At 43.3% G+C, this 24,095-nt stretch overlaps 1 protein-coding gene across 1 annotated transcript in view; it reads right to left on the bottom strand.

Moving 5' to 3' along the window:
* LOC138541042 (calcium-activated chloride channel regulator 1-like) overlaps positions 1–24,095 on the bottom strand; it is a 311,873-nt gene that overhangs the window by 150,945 nt on the left and 136,833 nt on the right. Inside the window, exons 5-6 of the mRNA XM_069641725.1 lie at positions 17,537–17,714; positions 12,027–12,254 (exon numbers count right to left, since the gene is read on the bottom strand). Coding sequence (XP_069497826.1) covers positions 12,027–12,254; positions 17,537–17,714 — 406 coding nt within the window. The remainder of the gene's footprint in view (positions 1–12,026; positions 12,255–17,536; positions 17,715–24,095) is intronic.

Below are 24,095 nucleotides of genomic sequence, written 5' to 3'. Positions count from 1 at the left end.
AGGAACGAGAGGCCGGAGGAAGAAGAGGAGCCTGCAAAAGAAATGGCATGGCAGTTAGAGAATAAATGATAGATGAACAAGACGTGTCCTGTCTTCCTTTCGTCTCGCCTGAGGGACAATTCCTTCCAACAACTGGCGACGAGGATAAAAGACGAGGTATACCCTTGTTTCCATCACCTCGGACCGCACATCCTGTACTGCCATCCGGGGTTCTTTGGCCTACACAGCCGTCCTTGAGGCCCCCAGCTGACACTCCTTACGGCGCCCAGACCGGTGCAGCAACAAGGATAGAAAAGGAAGTAAAACTGGCACTGTTAGCACACCGAGTGCAGAGCCCGCAAGCAGGGGCCAGAGCAGCAGAAGAGGGAAGCCGGCACTGTTAGCATTTTGGCGGTAAGCCCCACCCATCACAAGCCCATGAACATGAGGCAGTCAGCAAATGCAGCGGGAACACCAGCACAATGTTTTGTATGCTGCCTCAGGCAAAAGAGAGACACTTTGGAGGGAGGCAAACGCTAGTGGAAACAGCACTGCCACCCCCAGCACTGGGGACGAGACACCCTAGTAAAAAAGAAATCCACTTTTTGGATTGTTTTGGGATTGCTTCTGGCTTGTTTTCAAGCTGCAGATTTTTTTGGGATTTATTTTGGATTTTTGGGGGATTTTTCCAAGCAAGGATTTATTTGTCTTGGGTTGGAGGATTTATTTTGGATTTTTACTGACTTGTTTCTCAGTAAAAACAATCCACTAACACTAATTGGCAGGCACACATTTTTACTGGATTTATTTTGGATTTTTAATGACTTGTTTCTCAGTAAAAACAATCCACTAACACTAATTGGCAGGCACGCATTTTTACTGGATTTATTTTGGATTTTTTGACAAGCAAGGATTGTTTGGTCTTAAAGTGGAGGATTTTTGGGGGATTTTTTTCAACTTGTTTCTCAGTGAAAGCAATCCAGTAACACTATGCACACATTTTTAATGCATTTAAATGTTGGTATGTCAACCTAATTTCAACATTGGTTGCAGTTATTTAGGATTTAAATGTGGTTAAACATTTCGCAGAGTTTATTTATTTTGGATTTTATTGGTGCAATAAAAGTTCTACTGCACTTAACTATTTCTTTATCAAATAATGCCCAGTCACTAAGCTTTATCTTCAGGGTATACGAATTTGCAGCCATAGGAATAGCACTGTATCCATTGTCTTCACTGGCTTTGCCAATGCTTGTTTTAAATGTGGCTTCAGTGGCTTTGCCAATGCTTGTTTTAAACAGGACTTCAGCAGCTTTGCCAATGTCTGTTCTTCAGTAGCTTTATCAGTGGGACAGAATCAGATTAGGCACATTAGGTGAATAACCAATGATATACTCTTAAATAAGATGGATACAAGAAATGGAAACAAGAGATACTAAATGTCAGAAACATGCAATTATGGTAAAAAAAGTTTGAGGTGACATCTCAACTTGGATTTAACTAGCAATTGTGGGATATCAGGAGAGCCACTGGTGAAGCCCAAGAGGAGAGTAGTGTGCAATGGGGGTAGAGTTGTTGTGGGACGCACAGAGAGTATTCTACATAGCTCTGCAGTGATTAGAGTGGAGTTGGGGGTACAAGAAAGAATCAAGCTGCAGTGTGCATGGGTGTTTATGTATGTAGTTTGCGGTGATGAGAGAATGACAAAGTGAGTAGTGGGAAGGGGAGGCAATTTGGGAACCCCGAGGAGTCCTGTGTCTGTGGTCGGTGTGATCAACCAACTCATTAGTGTTTTCCTCAGAGCTCAACCAAAACTCTTGACGTCCTCTACTCTTGCCATTAGTTAGGCCAGCAGGGTTCTTGTTTTTCCTCGTTGACTTAAGATGGATTTTGGGTGGCAGTAATTCACAATGGCTTGAGGGGTTTTGTGCCCATGCTTGATCGACCAACCCATTAAGGTTTCCGTCAGCAGAGGCAAAGACAGTTATATTGTGATAAATGGTCTTCCCTTTCTAGATCCAATATGAAGGGCATGCAACAGAGCCCAAGTGGCACCAAGCAGTATCTGTTAAAGTTGTTTGGGTCTTGAATACAGGGGGTGGTGTTAATACCCCGTGTCTGTTGTAGTGAACTTGTTAGATAAACTGCCCAGATTGAGACTGGTTTCGGGAGATTTTGCAATGCCATGCTCGGGTGGTATTTGAGCACATGGACGATACTGACCCGACTGAGACCCAGTCTCTGGTCCACTTTTGTCCACCAGTATGAAGAAAGCCCTGTGAGTAAACAGCATAAAGGCAAAGGTGCCTCCATCTGGCTGGAGGAGCGAGGGGTGCATCAACTACAGTAACCACATGTGAATCAAATGTAAGACCATGGGCAACTAATGTGCAACAACACATGACAACACATGACATTACATGGAGAATGAAACCCCCATCCTACCTCGCACAGAGAATTACCAAACTACCTCCACCAGACCTAAAAGATCCATCCACAGCCACCGACTGACCACACCACACTTCAAGCGCACAAGAGCCCGGGGGCTCCAGCTTCCCTTCTACCTCCACCAGACCTACAAGATCCATCCACAGCCACCGACTGACCACACCACGCTTCAAGTACACAAGAACCTGTGAGCTCCAGCTTCGCTTCTACCTCCAGCAGACATAAAAAATTCATCCACAGCCACCGACTGAACAAACCATGCTTCAAGCGCACAAGAGCCCAGGGGCTCCAGCTTCCCTTCTACCACCGCCCATCTCTGGAACGCTCTGTCACATCCCCTGCGGGCTGAAAATTCCTGCTGGCTGTTCCCACTTTAGGAATGCGAAAATAAATAAATAAACACATACATTAGATTGATTTATACCTTTTCCCCTGGTGCTTTCTTTCTTTAACATTGGGGCTGCTCTGGGTGTGGATAAGCAACCCTTATTCTTTTCTGAGATTGATACCACAAATAGCAAAATGGGGCAAGCGCACCAAATGACAGTTGGATAAATATATAATAATAATTTGGATAGTGCTATGAACCCTCAGGCATCCGAGCGCTGCTTATTACGTGCTCATTGATCGACCTCAGAAGGATGAAAGGCTGAGTTTGGCCTTGCCGGGATTCAAACCTGTGTCAGTGAGCACTCTACTCGCTATGCTATCTGACTGCCATATGTAAATAGCAGATGAACAATAGTATTGCCCCACCAAGAAACATGGCCAGAAAATAGTGCATCATAAATATGTACAAACGTTTCCCCCGTCTCTGTCCCTTTGCACAAACGCACATAAGACTGCATCCTCTCAAAACAGGAGTCAAATGAAACTTGGGGTGCTGCTGGTTTTGTTTGACCTGGTTCCATTATATATTTCATGTACTTTTCGATCCCTCTCTGTAGACAAAATATTTTTGAAAGACAAACTTGTAACACTTTCTTTTATTAACATAGACCTGAGAACAAATGTGTTCGTGCTTAAGTTCTTCACACTTCTGTCCTGTCACTAGTACTTACTGAAAGCAACATGAATACGTGTGAGCATGATGGAGGCTGCAGGAGGCAAACTGAAGGCAGCGGAGGTTGTAAAATGCCAGGATGAAAGCACAGCCACGTCCAGATAGCATGGGCCTGGTTGAAACTTGGAGCTTGGTTGTTTGTTGTTTTGGAGAGGTTGAACATGGGGGGGGGGACCAGGGGCGAGGACCACCGTAGCTGCACACACTCCATCTCACATTGTCTCTGCCTGTGACTCCAAATGTGTTGCTTTCTAGTCTTCTTGGTGACCTGGTGGGGATATTCCTTATGCACTTTTTTTTCTCCCGGCATTTGGGTATCTGGGAGTGTAGGATAGACAGCCATACACTATACGCTAGCCACCAACTCCCAGACTTTTTGTGTGATGGGAAGACCCAAATCCTGAATAAAAAGGTCCATTACCACAACATAATGGGATGTCAAATTTCAAAAAGAGTAGGAATACAACTACCAGCATAGTATGGAGGGGGAAGTTAGATTTGCTTCTTGGATCTATGTAGTCTGTCACTGTACAGAAGTGGCACCCCTGCAACATTATGTGTTATCACCGACTCTGCAACTGCATTAGTCTGTCCCCACTTTCCACTCCACTCTTTCTCACTGCTCACTCTGTTCTCTCCTCTTCTCCCCTTCTTCCTATTCCCTCTCTCCTCTCCCCCTTTCTCTTCTTTACTCTATACACTTACTCTATCAGAATTGTCCTCGGACATAGTATAATAGCTGCATTATTTGTCTCCCACCCCCCTCTCATTTCTCTTCCTCTCCAGCACTATCAGAAATGTCATCGGGCCTAGTACGTTAGACGCCTGTCTGTTCCCTTTCCACCTAGCTCCTCCCTCCATTATCTATGTCTTCGCTCTTGCACTATCTAAAATGTCGCCAGGCTGAACATGATAGTATATTTCACACATTCTTATTGTTCAAGGCCTTGTAAGAATGTTCACTATTTGTATTTTTTTACTGAGTTCCCTCCCTTGCCTTGAATCACTTTGAAACGCATTGTGTATAGGCATTATACAAATAAATTATTATATCATATATGATGCCATTACTCTCTGGGCGTTTATTGTTTCAGTTTGTGCTGTTAGAGTTAGTCTGTAGTTTAGTAAATGGGACATTCAACATGGACTCTTTAGTTGACTTGTAATGTACAAGAAATTCCTATTCTTTATGGGGGTACACAGGGAGGTGCCTGTGTGGTCAGCCTGGAGAGCTTATTGTCCCCGAGATGTTCTATTCTGAGCTCACATTTACAAAAAAAACAGTGCATTCTGGGGTTTGTAGTGTTTAATGGGGCTTAAATGCAAGTGCCACTGGTTTGTAAAAGTAAAGTCTGAACTGCTTAACTCATGACTACGAGCCTTGGACTCATTTGGGTCCCCGAACTGGGGAAGTACAGGTTGGCACCATGTCGGAGGTGAATACTAGCTTGTTGTAAGCATGGTGCTCAACACATTTTCATATTCAGATAAAATGAAACCCTTTGCGTCAAACTAAAAGCCACCATAGGTTTAAGCTAGGCTTTCTTTTTTTTATTTTTATTTTTTGGCTGACTTGAATTGCCCAGTGAGAAGTGCCATTTGTTCCTAGCAGAATGTTTAATATTAGTGTTTGGGCTACTATTTCAGAGTACTGGGACAGAATGGATTCACATCAGTAGGTGGCCATCCAACACTGCCTGGAACTAACTCTTCAGTGGAAAAGGGGTGGGGGGGGGGGGGGTTGAACCACTCGAGTGCTTTCGTCCTGGTCCGGCAACATCAGAAGTAAGCACCCCAAGAGAAAAAAAACAAAAAAAAATGTTGGCGCCACCCTTATTAAAATAAATGCATTCTTTTCTCAGTCAGTATGCAAGTGAAATCCTAGTCTACATTAATGTCATTCAGAAGACGCATGTAAAGTATAATTATTTGGAGGTTGTTTAGTGCAAATTGTCTACTGTGCTTCTTTCATTCACGCATCCCTATGCCAGGCATATATTCAGCAAAGTTATAATGGCTTGTTGAGCACTTCCTTTCAAGATCTACCTGTTGGTTAGATGTTTTTTGCTACCTCATTTCAAACTATTTTTACAGACTTCTTCCTTGTTTCATTTCAGAAATTATCAAAGCAATGGAAATGGGCTTTGGAGAACTCTCTGCTGTTGAGTACCAAAAAGCACTGCCAAACAAAATTGGGATCTACCGACTGAAGTAGAAGGCACTTGATTTGTCTTTTTTTACGCAAGTCTAATCACAATTTAAGGAATGCAAAAATCATTTTATTTTTTAATACATATAGTTATTTTATTATAAAATGCTACCTGGGCTGGTTCAGGGGAAATCCCTTGCTCCCTGCTTTGGGGCTGGGTCCCCTCCTCTCTCTCTTGCTCCCTCACATGGATTTGTGTCCTCCACTGTCTGACTCTTGCTCCCCTTTGTGCCCTGCGCTGGGTCTGTGCCTCCCCTCTCGCCTGTTACCTAGGCTTATCCTAGACAGATGCTCAATCTCTTGCTCCATGGGATGGGTCACCCTCTCCCTTTCTTCATGGGCGGGTTCTGGGTCCCCATCGACTCCCTTGCTCCCTGGGCTGGTTCTGGATCTCCATCTGACTCACCTGATCTTTGGGCTTGCCCTGGGTCTCCATTTGCCTCACTGGCTTGTTCTGGGTCCCAACGAAACTTCCTTACTAGCTGTGCTGAGTGGGTACCTCCTCACAATTTCTCCCTGGGCTGGTTCCCCACCGGACTCCCTTGTTCCCTGGACTTAGCCCGGGTCCCCGGCTGTTTTTTTTTCTTCTTTTTTAATCCATTCATGTCCACAAATTGTAAAGCACCCAGTTCTGGGATTGCTACAGTCATGCTTTTGTGCTATGTAAACAGCGTCAGGTTGAACTTCATGTGCCTCTTTTTTAATAATTACAATTGAATAAAAAGCAGGTGTGATTCTCCTTTTTTTTGTTATGTTTATTAAGGCCCAATGAGTATCATCACTATTGGAGGCTTTCCAATCAGGGTTATATTTAACATTGTTTTTGGATTTTATAGGATTGCTTTGGAATTGCATTGCCTTTCGATTTTTCTGGGATTGTTTGGGGATTGCATTGCTAATCCCATCAAGGATTTCTAATTAATTTATTTTGGGTGCGTTAAGCCAAAAGGAAGCCAAATGCAATCCATTGCTTTTGGATTTATTTGGGGATTTTTAGTGGATTTATTTGGGGATTGTATTGCTTTTGGATTTTGAGTGGATTGCAAGGCGATTGTATTGCTTTTGGATTTTTAGTGGCTTTTTTGGGGATTGGATTGCTTGTGGATTGTTTGGGGATTGGATTGCTTTTGGATTTTAAGTAGATTGTTTGGGGATTGGATTGCTTTTGGATTTTTAGTGGATTGTTTGGGGATTAGATTGCTTTTGGATTTTTAATGGATTGTTTGGGATTGGATTGCTTTTGGATTTTTAGTGGATTGTTTGGGGACTGGATTGCTTGGATTGTTTTGGGATTGCATTCCACTGAGGATTGCTAATTAACATATTTCAGGGTGCATTAAGCCAAAAGGAAGCCAAAAGCGATCCACTGAGTACAATGGGAGTTTCTGCAGTTAAAGAGGATTTAAAGAGGATTTAAATGTTTGGGAAAATCCAGTAGCAATCCACTTTCAATCCAGATTTTTTTGATAGGGAAAGCTCCACTAACTTCAAAGGCACATGAGAAAAATAATGTTAGACCCACAATAAAGACTGGACAGTCAGCCCATGCCACGCCAAAGGGACAACCCTGCAGACCTAAATTATACAGCACTGTACTGCTGGGGCCCCGAGAGAGTGCATCAGGCCAGAAGCCTTGCACCATTGACGCGAGCCAGCACACAAGGAACAACAGCCTGTAGGAGCCCGGCACCCGCGCCTGGACATCGGGGAACATGGTAGATCAGGCAGATGGGCATGACGCACCCCAACGCATCGCATGCAGGGTGGGATCTGCCCTCATCTCTCCCTGGAATCAGTAGTGAGTTTGTCTGTTTCTCTTTAACAGCCTCTATTTTGTCAGCACTTGCAACATGAGGCAGTACATTCCCAGGAAAGCTATTCTGCTATGGTGAACTTTCATCATGGGAGAAATTACACTTTGTTCCTCCTGCAGTGTAATTTGTACTAGTCTGATTATCGGAGGGACGGAATACATCAGTGCAAGTCCAGCAGACTGCAATGGAAGTGCCTTCTTTCATTGTTTGTCTTGCAACAATATCGGTGTCTGTCTCATGAGCTGTGTTGTTATGAAGGTTAGGATGCCAAAAAGGGATAAGATGGAGTCAGTTTGTCGGTTTATGGTATACTTATTTTCATTTTAGACAAACAGGGTAACAATGGATGAGCACTTATTTGATGTAGGGGTTACAGCTTGAAATAAGAAGGAACAACTTTGCAAGGGTCAGGATAAAGTAACAGATAGGTTTGGTGGGAATCATACACACACTATTCTTATTAAGCCTCTGTTTTTCCAGGATTACTCTATTCTAATCCAAAACAAAAGCCAAAATGTTGTCAACCTAAAGTTATAACCTAAACATAGCAAGTCTCAGCTTTCTGACTAACCCTACTCTTAACCAACATAAAGTCTATAGTCCGGGGCCAACAGGAAGATACCACACTTATTCTCTAAGGTCCAGCCCTATTCTGGAAAGCAAATCTAAAATGTGGCCTTCAAAGAGGCAGGCATTCTGTCTAGAAGGATCACAGTTTCTTCTACAACTTTTAGCTCAGGGTTTGGTCCCACTCCTTTTGGGTAATTTAAAGTTGTGCTATCTGCCTGCTCGATTACAGGGTATGGTGGTAGGTGGATATTCTCTTCCCCATCACCTGCAGGTTCTTGTCAGTCTGCTGATTAGTCCCTTCTACTAGGGGTCTTGCTTGGATCTCCTTTATCCTCCTAAGGATTGCTGGTGGAAAGCCCAAACATCTGACTCTATAATTCCGTCTTGCAGGATATTGAGATTGGGTGAGGTAACTCCGGCCAGTTAATTCCAACCTCAGTGGCTCAAAGTGGCTTTCCCACACTCTGCGCAGATGATCAAATTAAAGTTTTCAGACAATCACTACTTTCCCCAGGTAGGTTTTCCCTGAATTGTCCATGAAGCACTAAACAGCAAATCTGGTACCTCCACATCTATGACACTAGCTCATTTTCCCAGCCCTGTCGTTTTTTACAACGTTACCCTCTTAAATGTAAAGGACAAGTATGCTCGTCCTGAATTCTTATAAGAAATCATTGTAGGCTCCTCTCACTCCCGCAATTAAGTGAGTTGTGATTGGTCTTTCCCTACAGTGACCTCTGTCAGGCGCCTAGTTTGGTCAGGTCAGCAAGGCTCCCCAATTCCATCTACAATACAGTCATTACAGGTCGACTTTGATTAATTATTAAATTAGGCTCCTTTCCTCCCCCTGTGAACCTATTAGCAGAATACAAGCCTTTATAGGCGTCCACTGCTGTAGGTGCCGTCTTTGAATTAGTAAAACACTTTGTCATGGCTCCTGCAGCTTTTTGCAAAGATTGCAGGCTAAGCAATGTCACATGGCATGTGAATGAATGGCATGTTAATCCCTGGCATAGCTCTGATGTTTATCACCTTGTTTCTCACAGACTATATACCTCAGGTTTCCTTATGACAGTTTTCCTCCAAGTCAATCCAGCTGGATCTTGGGGCTACAAATAGTTCAGTGATCTCACATTGCTTGTTCAAAGTTTATATGCAAGCCTTAGCCAACTTGATGTAGTAGTTGACCATTCCATTCCATCTTTCCATAGACAACTCACAAATCCTGTGATCTCCACACAGGACATTGCATTCACTCCGAGCACTCATTGCCACATTCATATGCTCATAAAGATCAACCTATTTTTCAAATTCTGTGACAGTTAAAATTGTCATATACTGAAGAAATTTACCTGTGGAATAAATTGACCGAAAATTCATGAATCATAGTTTAACTATTGGACTAAAAAATATTCACAAAATTCATAGGCCAAAAATATCACCACAAGATTCTGATACAAAAGATATAATATAGGAAAGAAAATTCTAATACAAAAAGATTATAATACAAATCACATGATCTAATTCATCAAGAACCGAGAGGCGATCCATTAAAATACAAAGGGCCACATCACGAGTTGGGCGGTAGCCATTAAATACAGTGGTAACTGTGTTACTGCCGCATTTAAGGGTCTGCCCAATCTCGAGCCTGGCAGCATTTCCCCCCAGCTCTAAACTGGGGGTAAATGGACCAGAAAAATGTAGATTTTCGGTGCAATAACCGTGTGGTAATACCGCCGGTGGTAATTGCACCAAAATTCCCCATTGGGTTATGTTTACCGCCCAACTCGTGATGAGCCCCAAAGTGTCATATAATTCCATAGAAATAAATACAAAAATACAAAATAATTTATCCAATACTCATAAAAGCACACATTCACGTCTACATACATTCATATACATTCAAACCTGACTGTACCTGCAAAAAAAGGCTGGACAAAAGTTCAAAAGTTGCAAGGAACTTCAACCAGCCCAACAATATTATCTACAGCAACACACCATACACTTGTGAAGACATTAATATTGTTTTTGCGTCATCGTTAATATTTGTGGCGCCAGCCCCACCAACCTGCTCTGAAGTATATGCTGAATGAGCACATCTTCCTCAGAGTTAGAGTTATCAAAAAAACTTGACATCATGTGAGCACCCCACCTTCATGTGGAAGCTGCTCCCAGCTTCCATAAATCTACACTTATGAGTATTGTACAGGCCCTGGGCAGATCCCCTCCTTTGCAGCCCCACTGGGTTGGCTGATGCCTGGCCTGGTCTTACCCTGCATGTGCCTCTTTTTTGTCATCAGAATGCCTATGCTTTGATTTAGGAGATATTGTTAGCCCCTGTGCTGCTAATAGTTGGCACTTCACTCATTTTAATAATTGAGTTCCAGTGTGTGGTGTATTCCTGTGGTTTGGCTTAATTGCAATACCTCTAACCATCTCTCCCCTAGAGGTCCTTCCCTTTTGCCATTGAATTTCTGTATGCCCATGTTTCTAGTGTTCTGAGAACTCGTTTGGGTATTTTAGACAAGTCCCCAGGGGTTTGGGATTGTTCAGTCTGTATTTACGCATTGTGGACCCATTTCACGAATGCAAATTATGCGGTAAATACATGTACTCTGCCCTTATTAATGGACTAAAAAGCTTCTCTTTATTATTCACAACTCCTGCACATGATTGTGGGTCGCTTGTACCCACCGGTTTTTGGAGGTGAGGGGGTAATGCAGTATATGTAAAAAATGTATATGAAGTGTCATTTTGATGAAAAACCTGGTTCTATCCAAAAAAAAGAATCTTAAGTTGGAAGGCACCCTAGTATTGCCAGTGCCGTGTATCCCTGGAACCCATAAGGAGTGTTGATGTGTTTGCCAAGTCTCTGGGACCTAGCTGTGGGTTGGAAAAAATATATAAACTGTGTGATTTAACGAAACACATTTCAAGTGAAACATGTACAAAGTTTTCATAATTAAGGAAAATAAAAAAAAAGGTTGAAAAGCTTATGCGCAACGACTGCTTTAATTGAAAAAAACCTTCATTTTGTGTTGTAAAATAGACATAACACTTTGAAGAACACGTGTAAAACTGCTCACTGTATCATTGCAGTGAACGTATAGGCAAATCTGTCTACTCTGTTCCAGTGTCACCCCTTGCACTGTTTTGTGCAAACCTGCTACTGATCGTTGTCCTGCTTTCTGTTCAAGTGTCATGTTGGTCCTTGAGGGACACAGGGCCTCATCACGAGTCGGGCGGTATACCGACTGGGCTACTGCCCAACTTTATTTGCGTTACCGCCCACCCGCCCAGCGGTATTACCACCACATCATGGGTTGGGGGCGGTAAGCGTTATTCCCCATTCCGCATTGGTCCATAATCGTCATTTTTCAGCTCTGAGCTGGGGTTAAACACACCATACTCATGATTGGGTGGTCCCTTAAATGCGGCACTAAGCCCGTTACCACTGCATTTAAGGGCTACCGCCCAACTCGTGATGAGCCCCACAGTCTTCATTTTGGCATTCATATCGATTTACCTGGATTGTGTATTCTGACCAGCATCCATGCCATTCAGCGTTTGTCTGTCAATGCTAGGCTGGCCTTACACTATTTTGTCGAGGACTCAGGTAAGGAGATCACAGATTTAACCCATTTAGCAGTTCCCCCTCTGCTAAGTGTAGGTACGTGTCATCATTATCCCAAAAACCCCAGCAGCTACAGACCACTTCAGTAAGTTGGCCAATTAATAGTTGTTATAAAGCCACATCCATTTTGTTGGTGCGTAAAATAAACACGTTCTTAATAAACATATGGACTCTAAATTTGATTTACCAATATATATAGACTACTCTGCATTGCTGCGTCATAGTAAGTATGTACTTTTAACCATGTATGAAATAGAAGCTTGAAGGAGTTATTTGTGTAATTGATAGTAGCAATGTCTAGATACTTACCGCGGCCATACTTCCAGAAGTATCGAGGACTATGCAGACCACTCTGTCACTGCTCTGTAGTAGTGAGAACGCTGGAGGAGGTGGAGAGACAGTGCCACTCATCGGGGAAGTGCCAATGAAATCTTGGGAACGCAAGATGACATCCCATGTGCTTTCAAAGTTGCACATTCTGTTCTGCAGGTTTGGAGCTTCAGTGTTATGGGTACTGGAGTTACAGAATTGAACCACCTGTAAGACAGACACACGCACATTGTGTACGTTACCGTGGGTTTACATGCCCAGACATGTTAATATAACATCATACTTCGACCTGTAGCCTTTGATGACAAAAATGGGCACATGGAGACATATTCTGCAAGCGTTTGGGGTGTACATCAATGTAAGACTTAATAAGGTAAATACAGTTTTGGGCTGGGAAGGCAGAAGCAGATGGGCGGAGAAAGGAAACACATCACAGGAGGTAACCTTCAGTGGGGAGGAGGGTGGCTGCTGGGTAAAAACATATCTTCAAAATAGTAAGGAATGGAAATTCAGATGGGGCACACATAGCAAATGTATTTTACAAGAACAATGCAGCACATTGGTAGTTCGAATGATTTTCATCAGGAAACAGAGGGTCAAGGGAAGCATGTTCAAAGAGAAGCCTTCTAAAGAAAATACATTTTAGGTGGTGGGAAAAATATTTTGCAATGGTATGGCTGAGCAACCAATCAGAATAGAATAATAATTAATTTGGGGTGGACAACAGCTCAGGCTAGCCAACCAGTCTAAGATGGCCAATGGTTTATGGTTGACAAATGATTAGGGTGGACAGGAGTCCTTAATAGGCAACACATCAGGGAGTACTTCCAAAGACAACAGCAGCTTTATAGTAGGTAACCATTTCAGAATGGGCAAAAAATGGCCACAGTCATAGTGTGGACGAAATTCTCAAAGAGGATGACAGTTCCAGTAAGGGTTATAGATCCTAATACGTAAATGTCAGAAGACGGATGACCGTTTTCACAATGAGCAATGTTTCCAAATGTAAAGGTAGTTTCAGGGAGGACCACAGCTCTGGGATGGGTGAGAGACATGCTTTAGTTTGTGACGTTGAATACAATGAGGCTTCTCAGAGCTCTTTTGGAAGTTCCCAAAGGGTTTCCATGCTGTATGTCGAGATTGTGAGGTTAGCAGATGTATGCTGGCATGGCCCAACCTGGAGCAGTAAGGCCATTATGAGATGGGAGGCTTTGAGGCACTGATTCTCCAACATAGTCATTTTCGGCCCTTGCTTCTTGGGTCTTGCAATGTGCCATCTTAAGCTGCCCACATCTAGCATTGGCGATACTTTGAAGAGTACATGCTTCAGGATTATCATACAGTGACACATTTTGGGAAGCTCATGCAACCTACTTAAAAACATTTCGCCAGATAATTCGATATCACCTGGATCAGAGGAATATGAACTGTACCAGCAATTAATAGCGTTAAACTGGCTAGCAATAGCATATTCACATATACCATGTACTTTTCTAGAGGTTATGGTAAATCCTGCTGCATGGCAAAGGCACGTGAGTAGTAATGACCACTAAGAGTTCAAGCATAAATCGCTCATCTTGGGAACAGGACACTGCCATGCAACATGTGTTCGATAGCCCAGAGAATCCAAAATGGCCACCGTGGCCCATGAGGGTTGGGCCGCCATTTTGTCGATGCCTGAAGCAAACTGCGTCACATGCGCAGATGAGGCAATCGTCTCCTCAGGCTGGTCAGGGGACTTTAGTAACATCTTAGCCTTGACACAAGGATCCTCGGCTGGGGGGTCTCATATGTGTACTTGACATCTTGGAGGTGGCCCCAACAATAGCCTCCAGGGGAGGAACCTCGGCAGAGCCGGTAACAGAGGAGTTACTGTGCATGACAGCCCTCTTTGCCCCCTCGACAGAACCAGTATAACTGCAAAAAGCACGGGAAAGCTGAGGAATCACCCTTACAGACAAGACCTTGGGAACAGGTCTCTCGGTTTTGTCGGTACAGACCTTAGCCTCAAAAAGAGGAACCTCAGGTTTCATCCCAGTATGTGTAGCCCCCTCGTGGGGGGCCTCAAGCTGTGGCTTGGTACAGAAAGCTCCAGAAACGGAGACCTCGGAGCAGACCTGGTGTCCGAAGCCACAGATGAACTGGGCTGACGTTTAGCACCTGGCAGTTGAACCTTGGAACGTGTTCTGGTCTTGGCAGGTCCGTTGTGGGAACCCTCAGAGAAAACTCTGGTACGCCTATTAGGCCTTTGAGGCACCTCAGGAGAAATCCTGGTGGTAGAGCTACTTGAGCCCCTCCCAGACCGAGAGGACCCCGCGCCCTAAAAAGTAAGGAATTTACCGGGACTCTCTTCTTTTTTGTCAATGAAAAGCTGAAGATGAGGTGGAGGAAAACGCGGAAAGACAACCTCCCACCAAAGAAGACAGCATTGGAGTGCCCGGACAGAAAGGGAATCGCAGTTAGCATACATTTTTGAATCATAATTAATAAGAGAAATGGGTCAGTAATTTTTGATTATTGATGGATCTTTGTCGGGCTTGGGAAAAAGAACAAGGACAGCCTCACTAAATGATACAGGTCTTTGTCCAATAGTAACAAAACGGGAATATAATTCTAAGAGTTTAGGTGCAATGGAATCAATGAAGGTTTTGTAAAAATCTAGAGTGAATCCGTCAGGTCCAGGGGCTTTGCTACGTTTAAGATCAAGTATGGCTTGTTTGATTTCAGAGAGAGAAATAGGAGTGTCAAGGGGAGAAAAATTCAATCGGACCAGAGAAATGTACTTTTTTATTTATTTGGAGGAAAGATTTGATATTGTCAGAGTTGATGGGGAATCAGAGGTATATAATTTAGTGTAAAAATCAAGAAAGGCATTGTTTATGTCCTTTGGATTAGTTAGCGTGTAACCCTCAGAAGAGATTATATGGGTTAAAAGGGATTTTTCTTTTTTCGTTTTAAGATATGATGCTAACATTTTGCCAGCTTTGTTGGAGCCATAGTGGAATTTGGTTCGAGATCTGAGGATGGAGTTAGCAGCTTTGTCAGTAGAGGTTTTATTAAATTCAAAGCCTTTGATCATAAGGGATTTCAAGATATTAGGATCAGGATTTGCATAGTATGATTTCTCAAGGTCTTTTATTGAGGTTAAATGTGCTAAACTTAAGTATCATTAAGATTAAAATCGCCCAAGATTATAAGGAGGCTGTTAGGTTTCAGGAGAGGCAGAATAACCTCGGATAAATAGTTGGAGAAGTCTGTTTTGCACTCTGGGGAGCTAAACAACTATAATCAGTAACGAGGTAGAGAGGCCCAATAAATATGTAACCACCTGGATTTCACATAGAGGGATATCCATTACCTGAACAAGGTGTATTTTCTTGGGTCAACCCCTAAATACCAGGGCTACTCCACCAGCCCTTCCTTGGACCCCTTTTTATCTATGCTTAGTAAAACCCTCAGGTATGGAAGCTGCAATAGTTGTTGCTGAATAGTTCCACAGCTATATCTCAGTGATTGCCTTGTTAACTAGATTATGGTCTATAAGGAGGTCCCTATCATCATTAGCATGGCATGGAAGGGAATGCACATTTAATAAGATCCATTTAGATGGGGTCCAGGTGGCATTAGGTGTATCGCTAGCGATACAAGCTCCTGAATCAGCCGGGTTCACAAGATCTATAGTATTTGTTAATAAGGTTCCAGTGTTACTAACATAACTGCTTTCTTGATAGAGGTCCCAGGAGCCGGTGGCCTCAGGTAAAATAGGATAAGGGACCAGATTAGGTTCAATAATTGCCATGGGACTAGGAGATGGAAAAGAAAATGGAAGATTATGTGCCAAAGAAGACAGGTCAGTAATTTCAGTGTCCATGAAGGAAGTACCGAATATGTTATAGTGTTGAGCAAGTAAAGTGATTGACATGCCGTTGTTACACAGGGCAAGATACTACTTTACTATAATATTATAGTGTCAGCTTTTTATTTCCTTTTCATGATGCGTATTCATGTTGATGGACATAAAAGAAGGTGTGGGGATATAACTTACGCTGATGGCTGGTTTGACCAACAGGGCCAGTAGACCTAATGGCTGGGACGGCAACCGCAGATGCAGCAAACAGGCAAAATAGGTGAACACCCACACATGGCATAATCACGGGCACCTGACAACTGCGATGCCCAGCTGGGAAAGGACGTCCCTAAATTCTGGGATAATGGAGTAAAGCATGCAGTGCTGTGAGGCAAGCAGTGAGGCAGAGGGCCAAAAGTCCCTAATCATATTACATTATAGCTTCATATAAGCAAAATAAAATTGGTAAATTCATTGAAATTTATCATATTCACATAGGTCCTCTTTTAGATTTTGCTGGATTTTCGGTGAGAAATAACGCCTTTGCCAGTGGTAATCTCCGAAGTTCAGGCCACTGCTGAATATTTGGTTAATGCAGAAAAGAGTCACTACGGAACCTTTCATGCATCACATGGATAAGGTGGTAAGGAAGGGGATGGGCATCAGAAATACCCAAGTTTTCACACCTTTCCATGGTCCAGTGTAAAAAGCTTTTTACAGTATCGGATGGGAAGCACTGTATAGTGAAAAAAGTCAAACAATTGTTTGGGGCCACTGGAATTTTTACCGCAGCCTCTGAGTTGGAGGTAAAAATGGGCACGCTTTCAGCAGAAAGTCGGCTTGGAATACCACTGACAGAATTCCAATGGAATACCATTGGCAGCATTTGACCAAACTAAATTTGAATTGGGCGGATGTTAAAATGCGCCCTACCATCTGACCTCAGAACCGAACCATCCTTTCACCGATTCAGACACACTGCCAAAACATGGCTACTTGCCAAAGAAGCCTAAGCCCACAACCCGCGCTATCATCTGACTCATGTATATATATTTATATCTATATTAACACCATAACCCTCAAAACATCTATGCTTAATTATTCAGCATATATCTAAGACACCCAGACAGCTAGCTATATAACTGAATGTACATATTTGATTCTATACAACTTATTGTATATACTTTAAGAACTTGCATATGCCATACATTGATGCAAATGCTCCTATAATACAAGCACATACTGTGTACTATATTAACTCTGGAAATGTCATACATATGCCTTGTACAACCTTGTAATATTCATATACTGACTGTGATAACGATTGTAACCATGTAACCATGTTAACCGCCCAGATGCCGCAGGGCCAGGCAGCGCTATACAAATAAATAAACTAAACTACGCAGTATTTGAGAAATAGCGACCTACTCGTAATGACCTCAATTTATTTTTATGTAGAAAACAAATGTGCACTTTCAATATTGTTCAAGTGGAGACATGCTTTGTATTTCAAAAAAAATATGAGTATGCAGGTATTTATTTATTAATAATCTGTACGGGTCCACACATCACCCACAGCTTCTCCACATCACACACGTTGCTAACATAACTACAGAGCAAACTGCTCACAGAAAGTACTCACCGTGGACAAAGCTTGCATGTACATGACCGATGCTTGTGTTTGCTGATTTTTTTCAGGGATAAATGTACATCTCTCTTCAAAAAGGCCCGTCAAGGCATCATACTTGCAATCCCTGGCTGAGCAGGAACTTCCACGGCATTCAATAACTTGGTTTTTACCTTGAACATCTTTTGAACACCTGAGATAGAAGGAAATGAACAGACACGAGTACACCTGCATTAACACGTAGGTACAATCATACAAGAAGGACCTTAATAAAATATGCCAATACATTTGCCAAAAAGCTGATCAAAAAATTAAAACGACTGTTTTGGTAATAGCCTCCTTTCATAGTAGCCCTCAACGTCTTAAAGGAAAATGTAACTGTTTTTTTTTCGAAAAAAAAGGTATTTATCATCCTGCTCTAAAGAAATAACAAGACATGAAGACACATATGAATGGTTGTTTTAATTGGATTGGATTGCACTTTTTTCTTTGGATTTTTAAAGCGATACACACGTCCTGCCGCCTGCCCCTGATCGTTGTGTGAGGTTGTGCACAAAGAAATTTCAAAGAATGATCAGAAATGGTGATCACGAGTCATTCACGTACTCCAGTCCGCTTGGTCTTCCTCCCTGTATGTAGTGACTGGATGGGGGTTGATTTAAGGCCTTTGGTCAAAAGCACATGAAACGTCCCACCCTTGCTAATTTAAGAAGCTTTTTCGCCAGTCTTAGGTATCTGACTGTCAGGATGAAACAATGTAAACGGGACAAGCAAAGGAAGCCTAAACTGGGAGTGTATGAGATATGAAGGCCTGGCCACCACAAGTAGTGACACATAGATACACCTTCAAACCTTTCACCAATTTTCAAGAAGATTGTTTGGTTTAGCTGGTGTGCCATCCAGAAGGTGGAGGCCTGAATGTGGAATGTTCTGCAGACGTACATCTTAAATCTTGTAGGATGGATGCAGTTTGTTTCATCTAGGTGATCTCAGCTAATAAAATATCCTGTAATATGCATGTGTGACGATTCATGAACCAATCATGGGGACTTGCGTAGTCCCCATGATTGAGGGTGACATTGTAGAGTTTTTAGTTAAGGTATTATGTGCTGAAAACATGTAATGCCACAGGCACGCGTTTCAATTCTTTACCTTCTCAATAGCATCTTCTATGGCAGCCCAGTGCAGATGATGTTGCAGTAGGGCAGAGGATTATTAGTGTTGTGAGGAACAGTGATTATGTTAGGGATTTTATTTAAATGTAGTGGACCCTCTACTGAGAACAAACAGCCAAATAGCCTATGATATGGGAAGGTATGCACGAAGAATGGATCTACAACCACGTTTTAGCTCACTCTACCTTACACAGAATTGCAGAAGGGGAAGGTCTCTACTCAGCAGGCAAAGGATCATACCACATTTTTGATTATCACCTTTATTTATTTGGCATAGCTAACCTAGGTTGCAAGTATTCAGCAGACATGGGAGGCTAAGTGAGTGAAACCAGACAATTGGAAGAGAGAAAGGGAAGACCCAGTCTCTCTGCATCAAGTGCTGAACTCTGGTACAGTATTTGGCTGCTTGGCAGGACCACCAAACTTTCATTCGTGAGGCTTAGCCCCAGTTCCCAAATGTGCTTGCAGCATTTGATTCAATTATAATTTAACAAGATTTCCCAAGCAGGCTTCCTAAAGAAGGAGGTGTTGGGCCAGGCCAGGCACCAAGATGGACACTAGCCTATGACTAACCCCAGGATGAACATCTGGAATGTTGTTGCATTTAGAATCCTCCCCTGACATCCAGTACAGTAAATATAACAGGTATATAATTGCTGAGAGGTCACCGTAAGGCATTGTTTATCAATATATAGAACATATAACAAAGAATAAATATATAGATTACAGATTTGGCAACAGTAGGTGAAATTAATATTAATTCTGGACTGCTATAATAACATGATGGAGTCTGTAGATAGCAAACAAAAGGCCGACATTGAGGAAGGCAACCCTTGAAGACAGAGCCCACTACAAGGTTGCTCTTCGGCCCCCGCTTCCCTCTGTCCATTTTGGGGGGACCTGCCACCACATTCTCTCCCCGACTTCTTCCCTGTGAAAGGCCACACTGCCTCCTCCAAAACCATATGTTATACAGCCTTTTACGAGTCAGGGTTTAGGGAAAATGGCCTAGAGAACATGTTGGGACATCTACAAATATTAATGCTATGTTCGGTGAAGATTGGTAAAGGGGGAAATGTTAGATGGAGCAAAAATGTAACTGGGAAGTATGATGCAAGGGCAGGGGCCATGGCCAGGTAGTAAAGCATAAAGAAATTCTCTCTGCAAGCTCCAGGATGCCTTGGGTCCATAAACCTTCCAAACCTGAGCAGAAATTAATAACACATAGCTCCCAGCAAACGCCCCCATTTGATCATCAGACGAGTTGGGTGGGCCCATGTGGTCCGGCGGAAAGACATGGCTAGAGAATCAGCTGCAGTTAGGACATGGTGAGGACCCACCTGCAAAAAGCAAGATGGCAATCTGCAATGTGCTGAGATGGACGCTATAAGAAGAGGGGGCCCGATGCGGATATGAGGGCCACGGTACATGAGGGTGCAGATTGCCTTAGCAGGTCGGGGTGGTGCCCTAAGGCTGGATATTTCATAACCACCCGCAGTGTGAAGGTGGCTCTTTTCCACAGGTTCCCACTCCCTGTGCACCCTCTGGGCCGCAGTCCACACCAGCCAATATGGAGCGCAACACAGCCTAGCAGACAATAGGATCTTCCCCCCAGCCTCTGTGGACATATCTGACAGAGAAAGCCAGGCTTTCTGTGTTATAGCTCTCTCATTGGAGGTGAGGCACTGAGGGAGAGAGCACTGGGCCTGGTTCATGATTCTGGAAGTGAGTAAAGCACAGCATGCCTGGGAACCTTCGCCAGGAGAGCTAACAGGGTCTCCCGGCCAAGACTGTGTGTGAGGGAGAGACGACCTGAGATGGTGAGTCAGTGTAAGAAAAAACATGACGTTCCAGGACACAGACATTTCCTTTTTAACAGAACTCATTGCAAATCACCCTTTCTAAAAGAAGAAGATTGAATGTGACTAGGTGTCTACGTGAAAATAATGTGAGAAACAGATGGGGTTTCCCATGCAAGCTTTTATATATGTTAATGTACCAGCAATATACTGCATCTTCAGAGGAGGAAGTCAGGGAATTGTTGGATGATCAGAAGGACACCATGCCTGTTGAACATGACACAAACAATGTAGTAACTACAAAAGTGATGGGTGGAAGGTTTAGAATGAATCTGAACCACTGGCATTGCTCTGGGCAACCTTCCACACCACCGTTTTTTAGCCCGTCTGCGCCATTGCAAAAGGGGTCCAGCCGTATGCAAATCAGTCAGGTACTGACACCAATTGTAGTAGCCCAGCCCGAACTGCTAGGCCAGGTCCCCTCTGCATGGAAACACAAGCAACCCCAGACATGTTTGGGCCTTGTTGAGCCTCCTCAGTGAGGTGCAACTTGGTGTCCTATGGTGCAGCGAGCAAGGGACCCACGTCTGGGCATACCCTCTCTCACATGGTGAGACAAACTATAACCACAAAAGTGATGGGTGGAAGGTTGTGAATGAATCTGAACCACTGGCATTGCTCTGGGCAACCTTCCTCACCATGTTTTTTAGCCCATCTGCGCCATTGCAAAAGTGGTCCAGCCATATGCAAATCAGTCAGGTACTGGGTGGGACCAAGCCTGATTTGCATATGGTCTTTCCCCTTTTATAATGGCTTGACAGGCAAAAAACGATGCCATAGCAATGCCAGAGGTTAACATTAATTCTAAACCTTCCAGCCATCACCTCTTTTGTTTTACAAAGTAGGTAGTACCTGAGAGCTGAAGAGATCAGGAATCACCAGGGAAACCCTGGAAACTTAAGAAAATGAACACAGACAATGCATGATACTCAAACAAGAAACTCACAACACATGGCCGAGACAATCATTGAAAGACCAGAGCCCTATATCGATCAAGCCTGGTTCGCAGATTTGAAAGTTGTATTCAAATGGCAAATGGTGAGGGTGAGCCAGTTATGGATGTAGCTCATCATTAGCAAAACTAGGCAGGTTTTGGAAAAGGGGTTACTGAAGATGTGGGAAGTAAGTTTAGAATTATATAGTAGATGCTGAGTTTTGCATGGCAGTAATATTGTATGTAGCTGTGTTTAGGACATTAAGTCATACCTGTGACTTTGGGCCCTTGTGGAGTTCATTAATTAGGGATCAGCTGGTGAGACACAATAACAATGTGAAGGTGCAAAAGAAGCTCCTTGAAAAGGATCTGCCCCTGGAACAAGCTGTGGAGTTAACGAGGATCATGATATGATATGATAGGTTATTTATAACACGCTTAATCAAACCTGCGTTGCTCCGTGTCGTCTTACTTACAAGGCGAGCACTCTGCCTCTGAGCTATCCTCCCGAGCTATCCTCCCATGGAGCAGACTGTCCATTACATGAAAAACATGAGGTTGGAAAAGCAGGGCAAAGAGGTGTGTGCTATCAGACATAAGAAAGGGAATCAAAGAAAATAAAGTGAAATGTTTTAAATGTGCCAGTCCTAGACATTTGTCCTCCAGTCTGTTTTGCCCAGCCCCAAATGCAAATTGCATGAAATGCAAGCATAGAGGGTATTTGCTTGGGTCTGCCGGGAAGGGGCAATCAATGTTTTGGAACAAACGGTACCCTGGCTGGAACAAGAGGTAGTCAAAACTTCTCAGTCTCCTGCCGCTTAAGTAAGCGCACGACATGTGTTTGAAATATATGCAGTAAATGGAGGTCAAAAGGGTCGGTTGGATGACTTCACAGTGAATGGGAGAATTCTTTCAATGAAGGTGGATAGCGCATCCCCGTGGACGATCGTGACTGGAGATACATTCACAAGAGTGTTGGGGGTAAGAATCAAGACCTTGGAGCATGTTATTCAGCCCTATGGCTATGGAGATGTTGACATTGAGATGATGGGCAAGTTTTATGCTTCCATTGACTACAAGGACAGGAAATATTCTGCTGAGGTCTTTGTGGCGAAAAAAGGACCATCCAATCTGGGCAGGGATTAGCAGGTCAGTTTAGGAATCTGCATTCAAGCAAACCTTAAAGAACCAGTGATGACAGCAGACCTCCAGGATAAATGGGCTATGGACTTTTCTGAAGTATTCTCAGAATGTCCGGGAAGACTGAAAGATTTTGAACACCTCATTAAAGTTAAAGAGAATGTAACCCCTGTTGCCCATAAAGCGCAGCCAGCGCCTCATCATCTTAGGGAACAACTCAGGAATTAACATAATGGATTGTTGCAAAAAGGGATAATTGAGAGAGTGAAAGGGACTGAGGAGTTAACCACTGTAGTTTTGGTTGCTAAGAGCAATGGAAATCTGAGGTTATGTGTGGACCTCAGGGATCTTAACAAGAACATCTTAGTGAATCATCATCCCCTGCCTGTTATTTTGTAGGTGTTGGCAATGCTGAGGGAAGTCAAACTGTTTACAGTTATACATATCTCTGCAGCTTATCATCAGGTGCCTCTGGCACAGATCTTTCAAGAACTGTTAGCATTTATCACTCCTGAGGGTGCACTCAAGTACTGCAGAATGCTGTTAGGATTAGCCTCAGCAGATGCAGTTTTTCAACGAGTGATTGAGAAAGTCTTGGAGGATGTGGAAAACATTATCAGGCTGATGTGTTGATTCATGCAAGTTCAGTGACGAGCATGATGGAGTTCTCATAAAAGTATTAAGCAGGTTGAAAGAAGCAGGACTAACTGTTCAATGGAGCAAGTGCAGAATCGGAGTTCAGAGTGTTGAATACCTGGGGCATCGCATTTCAGCTGAGGGAGTTTTCCCCAAACACAGCTTAGCGTAGGCAATAAGTATGGCTCTGAAACCAGGGATAAGGATCAATAGAGGTCTTTCATGGGGTTTGCAGAATACTACCACAGATTTGTGCATAGTTCTGCTGTGATTTTGATTCTATTTAGGTTATTGCTTAAGTAGGGGTGAAGTATGTGTGTTCTGAAGAGTGCAATTCGGCTTTTATGAGCATCAAAGACAAGACGTGCCTGGTGGTGGATGCTAGTATTTTAGGCATGCAGGTTTCTTTTACTCAGAGTGATGGGGTCAAGGAAGAATGTGTCGTGGCGTTTGCTACCAGACCCCTTAGGGGTGCGAAAAAGAATTACTCAATGATAGAGAGGAAGGACCTTGCTGTATTCTGGGCGGTGTTGCATTTCAATTTATTTCTGTGGAGCCACCGGTTTGTGGTTAGATCGGACCATAATCCTCTGGTCCAGATGTTATCAGGTGTAGGGTGGAGTAATGGTTCTAACAGAATGTCGAAATAGCTTTTGGGGCTGCAGAGATGATTTTCAAATGAGTTATCTGCCTGGGAAAAGTAATTTGGTGATGGATTGCCTTTCACAGATGCCTATTAAGTCTGCTGTTGGGGGAGAGGACTTGTGTGTTGAGGAGCTGGTGGTGGCCAACATTGAGCACAAAGCCTTGAATGAAGTGGAGTGGGAACA

The sequence above is a fragment of the Ambystoma mexicanum genome, chromosome 1q (assembly GCF_040938575.1).
Source record: "Ambystoma mexicanum isolate Mex_15411 chromosome 1q, UKY_AmexF1_1, whole genome shotgun sequence".
Lineage (NCBI taxonomy): Eukaryota > Metazoa > Chordata > Amphibia > Caudata > Ambystomatidae > Ambystoma > Ambystoma mexicanum.
The sequence above is the reverse complement of the archived record's forward strand: the minus strand, read 5'-3'. Positions and strand labels throughout refer to the sequence as shown.